General features: G+C 37.0%; 1 protein-coding gene across 1 annotated transcript; it reads left to right on the top strand.

Annotated features, from left to right (window-relative positions):
• The first annotated feature begins 2,178 nt into the window (after positions 1-2,178).
• Positions 2,179-11,976, top strand: LOC128552942 (TNF receptor-associated factor 3-like). Its single transcript, XM_053534024.1, has 2 exons — positions 2,179-2,415; positions 7,386-11,976. The coding sequence occupies exons 1-2, from the start codon at positions 2,203-2,205 to the stop codon at positions 7,734-7,736; spliced, it is 564 nt and encodes a 187-aa protein (XP_053389999.1). The 5' UTR covers positions 2,179-2,202; the 3' UTR covers positions 7,737-11,976.
• Positions 11,977-12,186: the final 210 nt, after the last annotated feature.

The raw sequence follows: 12,186 nt of genomic DNA, 5'->3' as shown, positions 1-12,186 counted from the left end.
TGCTAGTTACTTGAATATTGCAACATGGTTATCCACTTACATTGGCTTAGCCTGCCCATGGATAGTGTGGTTAGGTTAGTTGCCTACCATTTAAATAACTGAATGTTGAATCAAGCATAAACTAAAATACATCATATTTATAAAAAAAAATGATTTCGGGCAATTAAAAATGTTTTCGGGCAAGTGGTTTTTCTTCACTTACTTGCCTGAAACAAAGAACTATAAAATACTGAAAGGACAAGTGCTGAAAAAAATTAAGGCGAAGACTAATATATTTTTCTCAGAAGATGAAAGCACACCAAGCCACCAACAATACTACTAAACTACTTTATACCAGGCGTGCTTGGTCTCTACTATAGTCACTGAAATTTGCTTTAGGTGTGCCTATAGCTTTATGTCTTTTATGAAAAACCATGTCAAAAATTCTTTCACTTTTTATATGTATAATAAAGTGATTGTATATATTTGAACAGAATAGTTAAAGCTGGATTTGCCAGTGCATGTTTCGGTGACTATTTAAAGGACTACAAAAGCATAGGAGATAAAAATCATGCATATAAAATGAAAGAACTGAGTAATCTGGTTACAGTTTTGCATGCAACAGCTTTCAAGGCCTTATCCCAGTATCCATTGCTTGCATTGAATTGAAGCTTCTCACAAGACATCTATACCATCAAACTTATTGAAAAGTGATTGAATACTGTGATTTGAACAGAGTAGTTACAAACTGGTCTTGCCAGTGCAAGTTTCAGTGACTATTAAAAGCACTACAAAAGCATAGAATCATGCATATAAAATAACAGAATTGATTTAATAATCATTTTGTGAAAATGACAGCTTGTTTTGCCTTTATAATACAAAATTATTATACAACAGGCAGTATAGAGTACAAAACACACGTTCTATAAAGATTTCCGAAAAAAAAGAAAAATATATGGAGAATCCATCTTATTCTTATTCTTTTTTCTCGACGCTCATTTTTGGACATCTTTTTCTTATTTTTATTCCCTCCTCCTGGCGTTTATTTTTTAAAAAATTCCCGTAAAATAAAAAATTTCTGGCCTAAGCCTTGGTTGAAGTTTTAGTTCAATAGATGAAATGACTACTGAGATTTGATTTTGCACATAAAACTTTAACCAAGGTGTGATGCCAACAGTGATGGCGACGACGACGCGGACGGACGGGTGTCTGCAATAGCTGTTACTATCCTTCGAAAATTTGAGCTTAAATGCAGTGTCAATTTCGGTTAGAGAGAACTACCTGCGACATGAAATAGATGCACATAATTCTAAGTGTTTCCTGGTCAAACGTCTTGCTGATAGATCAGTATTAAATTAATTTTATTAGTCTAAATTTTTATGACACATGGCATGTTACAACAGTGATTCGTTTTTGATACTTAAATATACTGTTTTCCATAAATTGCATAAAGTTGTAGGAGCGTTTGAATAGGCACTGATAAACAGACAATGTAGTACAAAAGTAGTAAAGTATTTGATTCACTGTCCAGGTCGACTTCAGCTATATTATCTAAAAACAACACTTCTAACAAATCCATACTGTACGAGAATAAACGTACGAGTTACTTACACTCGGTGTATTTGTTAAAGAAACGTAGTGCAACAAATACCCCAGGTGATAGTAACCCATACATATTTACGTACTTCGTATATGTACTAGCACATTTCAAATCACTGTGCATCTTTCAGTTTTGTCGAAAGTACATTGATTATAGCAATTTTAGTACGGTTTTCAAACGGAAATATGTATAACATTCATGACTTTTTAAAAGTGTACATGTTTAGCCACAATATGTGTACGGAAAATTGCATTATCTCGCCAAATCAATAATGTATCTGATATCAAAGGGATTGCTTTTACTCATTCATTTTATTTCGAGAAAACACACAGATTTTAAGGGAAAGTATCTTTTATCATATAAAACAATATGTGAAATAAATCGCTACGTGTTCTCGACTTATCCGCTCATAAACAAAACAACTTTTATAATAAACTGCATATACATGGCATATGCACCGTGCTTCTGACTAGAAAGTTCATAAGTGTCGTATAGACACGCATCCGTAGTGTCCGCTAGGCACAATATATGCATGAATATAAAAAGTAATAGTAATATTTAAATGATGACATGCTGTTCTTTATATATGTATTACAGCTCCAGAGTTAAAACGTCGCATAGACATGCATGACAGTCAGTTTGCACAGATAGATGTCCAGATGGCGGAGTTAGACCTGAGGTTTCAGATCCTTGAAACAGCCAGCTATGATGGTACATTGATGTGGAAGTTGAGGGACTATGCAAGGAGAAAACAAGATGCAGTACAAGGAAGGACACTTTCATTGTATAGTCAGCCATTCTACACACACAGATATGGCTACAAGATGTGTGCTCGGGTAATACATTTTGAGTCCTTGATATGACATTGAATGAAAAATTTACCAACAACTCTTGAGGGCTGCAATCATGTTATTGAGTGTGATTAAACTTCTTTGTCATACATTAAAGACAGCAATGGCTTTTTACTCAAAGAAATTAGGCAGAATCCCATCTAATTCTTTATTGGTTACAATTGGCGTTACGGCTCTTTACACCTCAATACCTCATCAAGTTGGCATACGAGCACTAAAACATGCATTAGATAAACGTCCCTCACAAGAACCGAAAACATGGATTATTCTTAGACTAATGTTATTCATCCTAAAAAGACATGTTTTAGATTCAACGGTATGTACTTTGAACAAATCTCTGGTACAACGATGGGCACTAAATATGCTCCAAGCTACACTATACTTTTTATGGCCTTCTTAGAGACTAAATTTATTGCATCACAAAAAGTTAAACCACTCGTATGGTGGCGGTATATTAATGACATTTTGATGGTCTGGCCACACTCGCGAGAGGAGTTAGATTCCTTCAATACGGCCTTGAACAGTTTTCATAATTCAATAAAATTCACAATCGACATCGACGAAAAAAAAGCTAATTTTCTGGGTGTTACAATTTATAAGGAATCTACAGGAGATATCAACATAACGGTTTACACAAAACCTACTGACGCGCATTTAAACTTACATTACACATCTGTATATCATGACCTTTTATGACAAGCGATTCTGAGTTAATCAGTTTGGCAACCAGTAAAAAATTCAAAGTCGTAGGTAAATTTACCTGTAAAAGCATTACTATTATAATTAAATATCTTATCACCTGCAAAAAATGCAAGATCCAGTATGTTGGACAATCAAGGAATTCTTTCAGAGATAGATTTTATGGACATATGGCAGATATACTCACCAAAAACACCATTAAGCCTGTTTCACGTCATTTCACACATGCAGACCACAACGTCAATGATATTAAAGTTATGTTAATACAAAAAACAACGAGAGATACTAACATTCTCCTACATACAGAAGAAGTATGGATATTAAAACTGAAGAAAAATGCATGGTTGGATTCGATATCATCCAGTAGATTTTGAAATAGAATTCATAGCAAGACTAGCTGCTGCTGAGGACCTTCAAGCATTATCAAATAGGCAGTGGCTACGATTACGGTATGAAAGTTGGTCAGAATGTTCATCTTGATGATATCTAGGTCAAGTTCAAAACAGGGTCATGTGCGGTCAAAAACTAGGTCAGTAGGTCTAAAAATAGAAAAACCTTGTGACCTCTCTAGAGGACAGACTTGTGAATGGATCTCCATAACATTTGGTCACAATGTTCATCTTGATGATATCTAGGTCAAGTTCGAAACTGGGTCAACTGCGGTCAAAAACTAGGTCAGTAGGTCAAATAATAAAATAACGTTGTGACCTCTCTAGAGGCCATATTTTTCATGGGATCTGTATGAAAGTTGGTCTGAATGTTTATCTTGATGATATATAGGTCAAGTTTGAAACTGGGTCAGCTGCGATCAAAAACTAGGTCAGTAGGTCTTGAAATAGGAAAACCTTGTGACCTCTCTAGAGGCCATACCCTTGAATGGATCTTCATGAAAATTGGTCAGAATGTTCACCTTGATGATATCTAGGTCAAGTTAGAAACTGGGTCATGTGCCTTAAAAAACTAGGTCAGTAGGTCAAATAATAAAAAAACCTTGTGACCTCTCTAGAGGCCATACTTTTCACGGGATCTGTATGAAAGTTGGTCTGAATGTTCATCTTGATGATATCTAGGTCAAGTTTGAAACTGGATCAACTGCAGTCATAAAATAGGTCAGTAAGTCTAAAATTAGAAAAATCTTTTGACCTCTTTAGAGGCCATATTTTTCAATGGATCTTCATGAAAATTGATCTGAATGTTCACCTTGATGATATCTAGGTCTGTTTCGAAACTGGGTCACGTGCGGTCAAAAACTAGGCCAGTAGGTATAAAAATAGAAAAACCTTGTGACCTCTCTAGAGGCCATCCTTTTGAATGGATCTTCATGAAAATAGGTCAGAATGTTCACCTTGATGATATCTAGGTCAAGTTCGGAACTGGGTGCCATCAATAACTAGGTCAGTAGGTCAAATTATAAGAAACCTTGTGACCTCTCCAGAGGCCATATTTTTCAATGGATCTACATGAATGCAAAAAAAACAAACAAGATGGTTGGAAGACGTTTCAACCAACTATGCGACATCTGTGGAAACCAGTTCACAACTTCCTCAAGCTTATATAGACATAAGAAGAAACACCATGACACAACAATAAAATTTCAATGTTCATGGTGCAATAAAACCTTCGCAAATAAACAGTCTCTAAAACGAAATGCCACCAGAACCTACCACTACTAGGACGACTACCACACTATCACAACAAAACAACCTACAGGTAACAATACCAAAACGAGCCAATCTTTAACGTGGCATATGAACATAACACCGAAATTTAGAACAGTACCAGGTATCAAGAATTGGATTTCTGAACCTAAGGTAAAGAACACTAAAAACTAAACACTCAACATCAATGAATGTTTATTTACCATCCTAGATCCGATTTCACCACCATCTACGTCATAAACTGACACAGCATTTTATGTACTTCAGTCAATAGTTTACTATTGTATTTTATCCTGATGAAGGTAGTAGACCGAAACTGGATGATCAATTAATAAATAGCATATCAACCACCCCAGTGTTTGACATGTTTTTAGCTCACCTGTCACAAAGTGACAAGGTGAGCTTTTGTGATCACGCGGTGTCCTTCGTCCGTCCGTCCGTCCGTAAACTTTTGCTTGTGACCACTCTAGAGGTCACATTTTTTGTGGGATCTTTATGAAAGTTGGTCAGAATGTTCATCTTGATGATATCTAGGTCAAGTTCGAAACTGGGTCACGTGCCATCAAAAACTAGGTCAGTAGGTCTAAAAATAGAAAAACCTTGTGACCTCTCTAGAGGCCATATATTTCACAAGATCTTCATGGAAATTGGTCAGAATGTTCACCTTGATGATATCTAGGTCAAGTTCGAAACTGGGTCACGTGCCATCAAAAACAAGGTCAGTAGGTCTAAAAATAGAAAAACTTTGTGACCTCTCTAGAGGCCATATATTTCACAAGATCTTCATGAAAATTGGTCAGAACGTTCACCTTGATGATATCTAGGTCAAGTTCGAAACTGGGTCACTTGCCATCAAAAACTAGGTCAGTAGGTCAAATAATAGAAAAACCTTGTGACCTCTCTAAAGGCCATATTTTTCATGGGATCTGTATGAAAGTTGGTCTGAATGTTCATCTTGATGATATCTAGGTCAAGTTCGAAACTGGGTCACCTGCGGTCAAAAACTAGGTCAGTAGGTCTAAAAATAGAAAAACCTTGTGACCTCTCTAGAGGCCATATATTTCATGAGATCTTCATGAAAATTGGTCAGAATGTTCACCTTGGTGATATCTAGGTCAAGTTCGAAACTGGGTCATGTGCCATCAAAAACTAGGTCAGTAGGTCAAATAATAGAAAAACCTTGTGACCTCTCTAGAGACCATATTTTTCATGAGATCTTCATGGAAGTTGGTCTGAATGTTCACCTTGATGATATCTAGGTCAAGTTCGAAAGTGGGGCACGTGCCGTCAAAAACTAGGTCAGTAGGTCAAATAATAGAAAAACCTTGTGACCTATCTAAAGGCCATATTTTTCATGGGATCTGTATGAAAGTTGGTCAGAATGTTCATCTTGATGATATCTAGGTCAAGTTCAAAACAGGGTCATGTGCGGTCAAAAACTAGGTCAGTAGGTCTAAAAATAGAAAAACCTTGTGACCTCTCTAGAGGACAGACTTGTGAATGGATCTCCATAAAATTTGGTCACAATGTTCATCTTGATGATATCTAGGTCAAGTTCGAAACTGGGTCAACTGCGGTCAAAAACCAGGTCAGTAGGTCAAATGATAAAATAACGTTGTGACCTCTCTAGAGGCCATATTTTTCATGGGATCTGTATGAAAGTTGGTCTGAATGTTTATCTTGATGATATATAGGTCAAGTTTGAAACTGGGTCAGCTGCGATCAAAAACTAGGTCAGTAGGTCTTGAAATAGGAAAACCTTGTGACCTCTCTAGAGGCCATACCCTTGAATGGATCTTCATGAAAATTGGTCAGAATGTTCACCTTGATGATATCTAGGTCAAGTTAGAAACTGGATCATGTGCCTTAAAAAACTAGGTCAGTAGGTCAAATAATAAAAAAACCTTGTGACCTCTCTAGAGGCCATACTTTTCACGGGATCTGTATGAAAGTTGGTCTGAATGTTCATCTTGATGATATCTAGATCAAGTTTGAAACTGGATCAACTGCGATCATAAAATGGGTCAGTAAGTCTAAAATTAGAAAAATCTTTTGACCTCTTTAGAGGCCATATTTTTCAATGGATCTTCATGAAAATTGATCTGAATGTTCACCTTGATGATATCTAGGTCCGTTTCGAAACTGGGTCACGTGCGGTCAAAAACTAGGCCAGTAGGTATAAAAATAGAAAAACCTTGTGACCTCTCTATAGGCCATATTTTTCATGAGATCTTCATGAAAATTAGTGAGAATGTTCACCTTGATGATATCTAGGTAAAATTCAAAACAGGGTCACGTACCTTGGAAAACTAGGTCAATAGGTCAAGTAATAGAAAAACATTGTGCCCTCTCTAGAGACCATATTTTTCAATGGATCTTCATGAAAATTGGACAGAATTTTTATCTTGATAATATTTAGGTCAAGTTCAAAACGGGGTCACATGAGCTCAAAAACTAGGTCACTATGTCAAATAGTAGAAAAAAGGATGTTATACTCAAAACTAGGTCATGTGGGAAGAGGTGAGCGATTCAGGACCATCATGGTCCTCTTGTTTTATTTGTTGTAATTCTTTGTTGATAAGTCTATTTGTTTTCTAGGCGTACTTGAATGGAGATGGTATGGGAAAGGGAAGCCATATGAGTTTGTTTTTTGTGGTGATGAGAGGTGAGTATGACAACCTACTACCTTGGCCATTCCAGCAGAAGGTGACAATGACCTTGCTAGACCAGGAGACTGGACAGTGCAACCTTTCTGACTCCTTCAGACCAGATCCTACAAGCAGTAGCTTCCGTAAGCCGACTACAGACATGAACATCGCGTCTGGATGTCCTCTCTCGGGATGTCCTCTCTTCGTGTCTCATGCAGTTCTTGAAACACCGAAATACGTGAAGGATGACACAATCATGATTAAATTTCAAGTGGATTTGGCAAATCTCAATCATCCCTAACCCAGGCATGCATGAAAGTAGTGACCACCAACTTAGAGGTAAAAAATGCCTTTCATAACATTAAAACTACTCTTTAACACTTTTACACTTCCTGTAAGGTGGTATTGTCCAAGCGTCTCTTATTAGCTCGACTTTTCGAAGAAAAAGTAGAGTTATTGCACTCGCGTCGGCGTTGGTTAAAGTTTTTGATCAAGTCAAATATTTCTGTTACTATCAAAGCTATTGACTTGAAACTTAAAATAGTTATTTACTATCAAGGTCTGCACCAGGAGAAACAATCCCCATAACTCTGGTTTGAATTTTGAAAGAATTATGCCCCTTTTTAACTTAGAATTTTTGGTTAAAGTTTTTGATAAAGTCAAATATCACTGTCACTATCAAAGCTATTGACTTGAAACTCAAAATACTTATTAACCATCTAAGTCTACACTAAAAGAAACAATCCCCATAACTTTGAATTTTGACAGAATTATGCCCCTTTTTAACTTAGATTTTTTTTTTTAAATTGATAAAGTCAAATATCTCTGTTATAGTGGACGCAACTTGACCCCGATGGTTGACCTTTGTATTATAATACATAATGAAGCACAACCTATTATTGAAAAGGAGTGTACGTAAAACACGAGCTGCATGAGAAAGTGGAAATATAAATTTGTGTAATTATAATTTAGTGTATTGGAAAGTTTTAACTGATCAAATGTAAGTATACATACTTTGATAGTGCACTGTATACAAACTAATTCCATATAAATATACATGGCTACCCTAATCACCCTTTATTTCTACAATGAAATAATCGATATGAATAATCAACTAAAGGTCAACCATCACGGTCAAGTTGCGACTACTATACTGTTAAAGCTTTTGAATTGAAACTCAAAATAGTTATATACAATCAAAGTCTGCACCAAGAGACACAATTCCCATAACTCTGGTTTGAATTTTGGAAGAATTATGCCCCTTTTTAACTTAGAATTTTTGGTTAAAGTTTTTGATAAAGTCAAATATCTCTGTTACTATCAAAGCTTTTCACTTGAAACTTAAAATACTTACTTATCATCAAAGTCTACACCAGGAGAAACAATATCAATAACTCTGATTTGAATTTTGACAGAATTATGCCCCTTTTTAACTTAGAATTTTTTGTTTAAAGTCAAATATCTCTGTTACTTTTAAAGCTTTTGACTTGAAACGCAAAATAGTTATTTACTATCAAAGTCTGCACCAGGAGACACAATTCCCATAACTCTGATTTGAATTTTGACAGAGTTATGTCCCTTTTTAACTTAGACTTTTTTTACTGGCAAAGCTCTAATTCAGAGTCAAGCACTGAGAAAAGTCGAGCGCGCTGTCGTACGGACAGCTCTTGTTTAATATCTTTTACAATATATGATATAGGTTAGGTGGTCTGCTTTTATGCACTGCCTGGAAATTTTGGATGGAAAACAAGATGAGAACTTACAATTTGATATTTTGTATATTCTTACAAACATTCATAGCAAAGGTTTCAAGCGCTGTAGTTAACAATGGCCTTGTCACAGAAGTAAGCAAATGTCAAAGTCGAACCTCAAAATCAATAGGGGTCATCTGCTGGTCATGATCAACCTCCCTATTAAGTTTCATGATCTTAGGCCAAAGCGTTCGGAAACGATTTAACTGTTCCGGGTCACTGTGACTTGACATTTGACCTACTGACCTCTTAGTCGAACATGACCTTATTTTATGTCACACCTGTGTACCAAAATTTATGACACTTGGCCCAAGCGTTCTCAAGTTATCATCCAGAAACCGTGTAACTTTTCCGGGTCATTGTGACCTTGACCTTTGACCTATTGACCTCAAAGTGAAACTTGACCTGTAGTTTATAGTGTTACATCTGTGTATCAAAAATAATTTAAATCTGTCAAGCCTTTCATGAGTTATTGTCCGGAAACCATAAAAACCAACCAACCGACAGACAAGCTCACTCCTATATACCACCCCCCCACCTCAAACTTCGTTTTTGGGGGTATAAAAATGATGAATAACATTCTTACAACATGTATTAACTTGATAAACATTTTTATGCCTCACTTCTTAGAAAAGTTGTTTACTCATTACTTTACGTCATATAACCCACATTATCAAAGAGCTTCGATTCAATTACATAGCAGATGATTCAAACATAAATAAAACCTTACAAACGTTAAAGAAATTTAGCACATGCACAAGGGTTAAATATTAGTTTAGAAAAGACTTAATACATGGCACACGCTAAAAAGGATAACAAGAGCTGTCAGTAAGACAGCACACTCCACTATTCGACGATTTGACAGTAAAATTAAGTAAAACTTTAAAAAGAAGATACACCAAGATATAAAAAAAAAACCTATTACCCAGAGGGGTTAAAAGTCAAGTATGGGAGTACTGACATTCTTTATTTTGATGGAATTAAACTTTATCAGAAAAACAAACAGTTCAAGAAACTACATGCACATAAAGTATATACAAGCTTTCGAAAAAATTTAACATGAAAATAATTCCAAGTATAAAAACTTGGTGACCTTTGCCTTGGGTATAATGGGCCCAGCCCCTGCACATATATTGTTTGTATGCTGGACAATGTTTATGTGAAATTACAGTAATATATAGGCAATAGTAACAAAGATATGACAGAAAAACAAAGGTTTTGTTTTGTTTTGGGTTTAACGCCGTTTTTCAACAGTATTTCAGTTATGTAACGGCGGGCAGTTAACCTAACCAGTGTTCATGGATTCTGTACCAGTACAAACCTGTTCTCCGCAAGTAACTGCCAACTTCCCCACATGAATCAGAGGTGGAGGACTAATGATTTCAGACACGATGTCGTTTATCAAATAGTCACGGAGAACATACGCCCCACCCGAGGATTGAACTCACGACCCCGCGATCCGTAGACCAATGCTCTTACCTACTGAGCTAAGCGGGCGTCCGACAAAATTTAATGGCTTAAAAATAGCCTAAGTATAACACCTTGGTGACCTTGACCTTGTGTATAATGGGCCCAGCCCCTGTACATACTTTGTATGCTGGACAATGTTTATGGGAAGTTACAGTAAGATATAAGCAACAGTAACAAAGATATGACAGAAAAACAAAGGTTGCCGAAAAAACTTTAACCTTAAAAATAGCCTAAGTATAACACCTTGGTGACCTTGACCTTGGGTATAATGAGCCCAGGCCCTGCACATGACAATGTTAATGTGAAGTTACAGTAAGATATAAGCAATAATAACAAAGAAAAACAAAGGTTGCCGAAAAACTTTAACCAAGAAAGCTCACCCCGACGCCGGGGCGAGGAGAATAGCACCACTATTCTCCGAATAGTGGAGCGCTAAAAACTGTACCTAAAAGCTACAACCCTTGACACATTTAAGTTACAACTGGCCTAACCTAGTCTATAATATTTGTATCACTAAATCTTCACAACAGATATAGCTGGCCCGACACTATCTGAAGAAAATATGCACTGCAAGACCTATATAACAGATCATGCTGGCCTGACACTATCTGCAGGAAATGTGCACTGCAACATCTATATAACATATAATGCTGTCCTGGTAATGTCTGCAGAAAAGCTGCACTGCAACATCTGTATAACTGATAATGCAGGTCTGACACTGTCTGCAGGAAAGGTGCACTGCAACACCCATATAACAGAAAATGCTGGCCTGACACTGTCTGCAGGAAAGGTGCACTGCATGACCTATATCACAAATAATGCAAGCCTAACACTATCTGCAGGAAGGGTGCACTGCAAGACCTATATAACAGATAATGCTGGCCTGTCACTTTCTGCAGGAAAGGTGCACTGCTAGACCTATAAAACAGACCATGCAAGCCTGACACTATCTGCAGGAAAGGTGCACTGCAAGACCTATAAAACAGACCATGCAAGCCCGACACTATCTGCAGGAAAGGTGCACTGCGAGTCCTATATAACAGACCGCAGGAAAGGTGCACTGCAAGACCTATATAACAGATAATGCTGGCCAGACACTGACTGTAGGAAAGGTGCACTGCAACACCTATATAACAGATCATGCAAGCCTGACACTATCTGCGGGAAAGGTGCACTGCAACACCTATATACCAGGGAATGCAAGTCTGACACTGTCTGCAGAAAATATACAATGCAACACCTATATATCAGATAATGCTGGCCTGACACTGTCTGCAGAAAATATACAATGCACTGCAAGACCTATATAACAGATCATGCTGACCTGACACTTTCTGCAGATAATGCAAGCCTGCCGCTGTCTGCAAGAAATGTGCACTGCAACATCTATATAACAGATAATGCTGGCCTGACAAAGTCTGCAGGAAAGGTATGTTACACAGGTGAGCGACCTAGGGCCATCTTGGCCCTCTTGTATTTCTTTTTACATGGAGTGGACATGAAATAAAGCTGTCTGACCTTTGAGCTCCA

This window comes from Mercenaria mercenaria, unplaced genomic scaffold (assembly GCF_021730395.1).
Source record: "Mercenaria mercenaria strain notata unplaced genomic scaffold, MADL_Memer_1 contig_3313, whole genome shotgun sequence".
Taxonomy (NCBI): domain Eukaryota; kingdom Metazoa; phylum Mollusca; class Bivalvia; order Venerida; family Veneridae; genus Mercenaria; species Mercenaria mercenaria.
Note: the sequence above shows the minus strand (reverse complement) of the source record. Positions and strands in the feature narration are given on the sequence as shown.

Bases quoted from the DNA above. Each gene is read 5' to 3' on its own strand.
- LOC128552942 (XM_053534024.1), top strand. From the start codon at position 2,203: ATGCATGACAGTCAGTTTGCACAGATAGATGTCCAGATGGCGGAGTTA. The intron at 2,416-7,385 runs GTAATACATTTT...TTTGTTTTCTAG, and splicing joins GCTACAAGATGTGTGCTCGG to GCGTACTTGAATGGAGATGG.